Here is a 6,504-nt window from a genome sequence, read left to right as displayed (position 1 = left end):
TATATATATATATATATATATATATATATATAATATATATATAAAATTAGTATTATAACATGTTTTATTTTTGTTGGGAACAGGCAGTCACTAAATGCTGTTTGTAAACAAATGGAGTTGTGGCCCCAGTCAGACAAAATGGCCGTCAGTGGTGGAAGGGAGGATGTGTGGCTGCTAGTTTCACATCACATATTACTGTTGCAGAGCATTTGTTTAGTTTTTCCTCTTTCCTTGCCTTCCCAGCGTTCTCAGCCCAACATATGTCCACACAATGGAACAAAGACTCCTCATAATCCCCATAGGGTAGAAAAAGTGGGTTAGTTCCTTCTCCACAATTAAAATGTGTGTTTTAGAGAGGATTGCCAGATTGAAAACAGTTGTTGTGTAAGATCAATCTGTTTCTGCTTCCTGTTCTCATCACATCACTAAATACACGTTTGTCACGGATTTGTCCTAATTCTCAACCTCACAGCAGGCCTTGTTTCACAAATAAGACTTCATAATACAGCCACCACAAGGCTATTTGGACAACGACAAGCAACATTTTCACTTTGTTGAACATTGTGTAGTACGAGCATTGTTGCGGTTTGGGCTCCGTCCAGAGTTGTGGGTGGGTTGATCTGCATTGATCATTGTGTACTTAGCTTCCAGGAGAATGGGACGTCACATCACAGACAGCACACAGGCGGCATTATCTAACCCAAGTCTACAGGTGGCCTGCGGGGGCCTGGCCTATTTCAGAGCTGCACAAAGAGGCTTGAGACCCATCTCTCTGTCTCCTGTTCTCCACCTGTCACCCAATACACAGAGCCAGAAGGGAACGAAAAAGCAATTGCGATAAGTCTTTTTCTTTTTGGAAGACGAGTCCTTTGTGCAGGGTGTAACTTGGCACATTTGAAAAGTCATGATTTGATGTTTGGAGTCACCATTATTATTAATGAATTATCTCAAAAGATATGGACAAAAACATCACCTACTAGCAAAAAGCAAAGCTGATCCATTTGAACCATGATATAATGAAATCAGATTGTCTAAATGGGACACTTTGTCTTTAAGAGAGTGGTCCCTCCCCCTCCAGCTGCTCTGCCAGGACTTCACCCTTTTGGTCTAGTTGTGTTTGAAGACTTTGTGACTCTCGGGCCAAAAGGGGATTGTGTAATCAAATGATTCTCTCTCTCTCTCCCTCCGTCACGTAGGCCTCTGACACAGATGGTTAATCGTTGTTTGTCTGTGTTCTACCAACTATAATTTCACTGTGAAAAACATCCTTTCTAGACCCTCGCCCCCTTTCTACTGTTACATTTGCTGCAATACAAGGCCGAACTATCAGAATTTGTATTTTTGTATTTTTTTTTTAAACCATGCTTAATTTATGGTTATGGTATGTGTGGGCAGATAAGTAGTATTTAGTTGTTTTTCTTTTCCTTTCTAAATGTAATCATTTGTCCATCCGTCCTTGCATTGCATCCATGTTTCCTTTTATTGCTAGAATAACGCAAACAAAATAAAAGTTTTTGATGGATTCAAAAACGATAACCATTGTCTTAGTGTAGTTAAGGATGCCTATAATTAACAACTACATAAATTGTAATATTAGTTTATTGGACATGTCACCTATCTGCCAATATTAGTAATAATACCTGAATGGCTGATAATGGATATTTAAAAATGCATGTTCATTTCCACCTAATTTTACATCTAGAAATCACTTAGTTAATGATAGTGTTCTTTAATTACACTAATAATTAATTATACTCAAGTTATAGTTTAATATACTTAAACATTATAAATCTCAAAATTAATATTTTATGTAGATTATAATTGACAATTTAAAACAATTGATTTAATTTTAAATGATTGAGACAAACTAACAGATTTTTTATGATGCCTATATAACATAAAAATTTGTGTAAACTTTTCAGCCAGTTTTAATATCTGCATACCCAACCGAGTTAAAAAAATGATTTGCAAGTTCCATTTTTACTTTTTATATTTTATATAAAATATAAAACTTGATGATAGTGTTCTTCAATAACTCTGTTTTTAACAGATCTTAAAATGAATGTCTTTAATGACCATTACAATTAATAGTTATAATTTAAATCGGTTTTAATTTAATTGTTCAAATGGTTTTTAAGAACAACAACAACAAAAAAACTAACATAGAATTGTGATACTGGCAGTGACTTTTCATCCAAAATTGTAATATCTGGGCATCTGTTACTGAGTAAAAAAAAAAAAAAATTCAGTTTCACGGAAAAAATCTTAAACAGCATTTCAATGAAACAAATGAGTTTATTATTATATGTAATGTCTGTTCATTTTGTTGTTTTATTTACCAATGCTTTTTATTTATTATTTCATATATGCAAGATTACAAAATCACCTCCATCTCTCTTTTACAGAGCAATACAAGCACCACTGGTTCCCAGACCGTCCCAACAAAGGTTCTGGGTATCGCTGCATACGCATCAACCACAAGATGGACCCTCTGGTGGGACAGGCCGGCCAGCGCATCGGCCTGAGCATCCAGCAACTCTACCTGCTGCTTCCCAGTGAGCTCACATTGTGGGTTGACCCATTCGAAGTGTCCTACCGCATCGGAGAGGACGGCTCGATCTGCGTGCTCTACGAGTCCCACCCCAGCACCAACGGAAACCCCAGCATCACCACTGGAAACAGCAACCCCGCCTCCTCTGTCACCCAGGTATCCCCGATGGTGGACAGTCACATCAGCTGTAAGGAGGAACTACTGGTTTTGGGTCGTACCAGCCCTACTAAACCCTACATGATGACTGTGTCCAGCTAAATGGGTCACAGAAGTCATTTTTCAAACATAAAAAAGAGAAAGGAGAAGGAGAAGAAGAAAAAAAACAGGATGTGTCCTATCACCCAGGTGATGGAAACCTCGTAGGTTTAATTTTCACTCGTTTGATTGTCTGTTCTGTTATTGTGTTGGATCTACCAGAGGCTTGACCCTGGGGCAGCTAATGAAGACCTGAAACATCGCCCGGCCCCCCAGCTCACTGAGACTGGCCCACTCCCACGTCGGTGGTCCTGGGGGGCTTTTTCCACCATCGTCTGCCGATGTTGACTTTGCACTTTCGCTTTCACTGTTTATCGCATAAATGCAAACTCCCTCTAAAATGTTAAGGAATTATTTTCAGAATCCTGTTTTATCATTTCACCGTTCACTGTTGAACTGAAGCCCAGACCTGCCGGCACCCGTGCCGAACCAGAGTATCCGCTACAAGCCTCTTTTTTTTTTTTTTTTTTTTTTTTTTACCTCACTTTTTTGGACCACAAAGCGGTACTTTTGTCTCTTTTCTCTGTGTCTGGTATGCAACCAGGCCTTATTTTGAGCTTCAGGTCGACATGAACCGGTTTCAAACAGCCTCCATCCTGTACACTGCCGCAGTGGAATACCTGTGTCATACTGTTACCCACGCTAGCCGTTGATGGCACTGTGATGCAAAGGTTCTCATGCTTGTAGCTTTTTCTAGGGGCTCCCTCCTGGATGAATGTAATTTGTAACAAAAAAGAGAGAGAGAAAAAAAAAAAAGAAATCTAATGCAGACAAAATATTTGGATTACTCAAGCCCCTCGTCATACCAAAATGAAAGATGTAGCAAAGTTGTTGTTTTTTTTTTTGTTGTTTTTTTTACTTTGAGCAGATGTGGTCTTTACTTTCTGCCTGATTTAGAAAGGACGTTGAATGCACTTCGACATTTTAGACTGTGTGACGTTTCGATTCGACCTAGCAGCATTCCACCGCGTACCTCCTCATTCAGTTGTCGTAATTCGCTCTCTCTGTTTGTGCTCTGCACAGAGCAACGTGGTTGCAATATTTCTGAAGGTGGGAGACATTTCAATCCTGGATTGATCTTGCGCTCTCTCTCCCTCTCTCTCTCCCCGTTTTTATCCCTTCGAATGACTGATTCAGGCTGTTAAGAGATTAGTTCTCCATCTATTGGACTCCATTTAAGGCCAGTACATGGCAAGAGTCAACAGACCAGCAAGAAACGGCATCAAAAAACAGAACAATGTTGCCCATCTTCTCGCAGAATCGCAGGGCCAGTGATGCTCGCTTGTTTCAGAGGGTCTCCCGATGCACTTTCCAGCCAGTCGTCACCGGTCTCAGTCTTAACTAGGAGTGCACCGTCAAAACATATCACCTCCCTCCCTAAGCCTGTCGAAGGAGGGGGTAGGACCCTCACATCAGGGCAGCTACAATCCTCTCCGGCCCCCTTCTCGCAGTCTGCAGGAGAGTTTTTATGCCAGCACACATACCAAGCGCACTCCAAAACCTACTGAGCCTTACGTACAGGGCCGAGTAGGGATGGGGAGAGACATACGGTGTGCTCCTGGTTCTGGACGATTCTGTTTACATTGGCGTGAGTGGACGGAAATAAGCTGGTTGCGGGCTTTGTGTGCGACGGACTGCTCTTGCCTTAGCCGCTAAACTGCAGAGACAAGGTGCTGATTATCAGTCCAATGTGTGCTAATACTTTCGACCCTAGAGGACCATGGGTAACGCCAGGTTGTCGAAGCACTGTCGTCCCTTTCTGTGTTGTTTTGGTCTATTTTAGAGAGGCGGAAAGGCGTTTTTAAATTACATTTTAAGTACGGGTCGAACCTTGATATTTGGACTCAGTTTGCCATCCCACCCTTCTGAATGCTTTGAACTCTGAGAGGCGGCCCCCTTCGCCTGATGGTTTTAATATTAAAGCTTTTTAACCTCATTCTGGTGATCGTAACCAAGTTGGAACAGACAAATCGAGTGCTTTTTAGATCTGCAGCTTTTAAACTACTACAAACTACTTTACCCCCTCCCCCACCTCCACTGAAATAACATCAGCAAACCATTTCCACTCTGTTTCAGTTCGGTAAGCATTTGCACACAAGTTTTAAGTATCGTCATGAGACTAAACTCAAGTCTACTCTGAGGCAAGAGCACATGAAATGCACTAATAGGTTAAACATTGAAGTTGTGTGACTTTGAGACCGATGTGTCTCGATTGGAATGTATTGCCAAGCTTAGGCCACAGACATTCATTGAAACTCTTATGGATGTGCAGGTTAAAATGTGAAAAACAGAAGGGAATTATTCGGTTGGGAATTTCAGAAGTGATTCACGTTATTGCCACTTTCGCATCTGAGGTGGTTCCATATTTGTAGAATGTATTGTTATTGTACAACATATGGTAGAGTAAGTACATAACCATACATATGGGAAGTGCCAATAATTGATATTTTGCTGTGTGTAGACGTGTTCCTTTTTGTATTTCATATTTTAACATGAATTCCTCTTTCATAAGTCAAGCCATTTGTGTTAGGAGTGTTGGAGAGGACCAAAGTTGTTTTGGTAAAAAAAAAAAATGTATTGATCAGTTTCCATGCTCTGTGCTGATAGACTTTCCTTGTTTTTTTTTTACCCCTCTTTTCTTTCTTTCTTTCTTTTTAAAAAAAATTAAAACAAAAAAAAGAAAAAATTGAGCAACCCAAGATAAAGCTGTCTGTATCTTGTGATTTTTCCTGTCTGTACATCTCTTGTGTTCATTCTTTTTCCTCATTCTTGGGTATGTTGTGATGAACTGCTGTAAATTTGTACAGTTCATGTAAATTGATTGTGCGGAAGTTGTACAGATTTCTATATTTTGGAAGAAAAGTTTTTTTCTCTGTAATAAAATATTTCCTATCTTGGCAATGGTTTCCCATGGACCTGGTCGTATTCTTTATCAAAACATGCTCATCCCAGATAGCACATATGTCAGCAAGATGTCTGTGTACAAACATCTGATAGACGTCTTTTAAGATGTCAGTTTTATATACATTCATAAACATATAAACGTGTATTGTACATCTGAAAGGAAATGTCCCAAAGACGAATTGCAGATGAGCAAACACTTAAAAAATAAGAAAATACATCTTGCAGATGTAAATGCAGACGTGAAATAGACTTCTTCAAGATGTCCATGTGCTATCAGGGCATATTTGCATTCATGTTTCATAGTTCTTTGTGTCTTTTAGGAAGATATATACAATAACACTGGGATGGGACAGTTTAGCGGTTTCAGTACGGCCATTTTAGACAAAATATGCCAGACGTTAGTGTAGCGAATTTAGCTCAACGACAGGAAATATGAATAATTAACCATAACTAGTTATAATTAACTATTCATATTTTAGATCCGCTGTAGATATTTAGCTGACCTCTCAGGGTCAACTGTCTTGTCAATTCTAAGAACGTTAATTTCCTGGTTAAGGGAAATAACTTTCTTACTGTACAATTCTATAAGCTTGTAACGTAAATCTGCATGATTAGTGACTCCGGTTATGAGCAAACAATGAACACGTCAAGTGTGATACAAGTAAAGTTTTATTAACTACATAAACACTTAACCTAGTCTAACATACTACATAAACACATAAACTGGTCTAACATCCTACATACACACATAAACTGGTCTAACATACACACACACACACACACACACACACACA

General features: G+C 39.4%; 1 protein-coding gene across 1 annotated transcript in view; it reads left to right on the top strand.

Annotated features, from left to right (window-relative positions):
* The window catches only part of LOC107585922 (protein BTG1-like), a 7,880-nt gene extending 2,168 nt beyond the window's left edge, over window positions 1–5,712 (top strand). Inside the window, exon 2 of the mRNA XM_016273140.1 lies at window positions 2,406–5,712. Within this exon, the coding sequence (XP_016128626.1) occupies window positions 2,406–2,809 (404 nt within the window). The 3' untranslated portion in view covers window positions 2,810–5,712. The remainder of the gene's footprint in view (window positions 1–2,405) is intronic.
* The last annotated feature ends 792 nt before the right edge of the window (window positions 5,713–6,504 follow it).

Source organism: Sinocyclocheilus grahami, unplaced genomic scaffold (assembly GCF_001515645.1).
Source record: "Sinocyclocheilus grahami isolate Dianchi unplaced genomic scaffold, SAMN03320097.WGS_v1.1 scaffold1.1, whole genome shotgun sequence".
NCBI classification, from domain to species: Eukaryota; Metazoa; Chordata; class Actinopteri; order Cypriniformes; family Cyprinidae; genus Sinocyclocheilus; species Sinocyclocheilus grahami.
The sequence above is the reverse complement of the archived record's forward strand: the minus strand, read 5'-3'. Positions and strand labels throughout refer to the sequence as shown.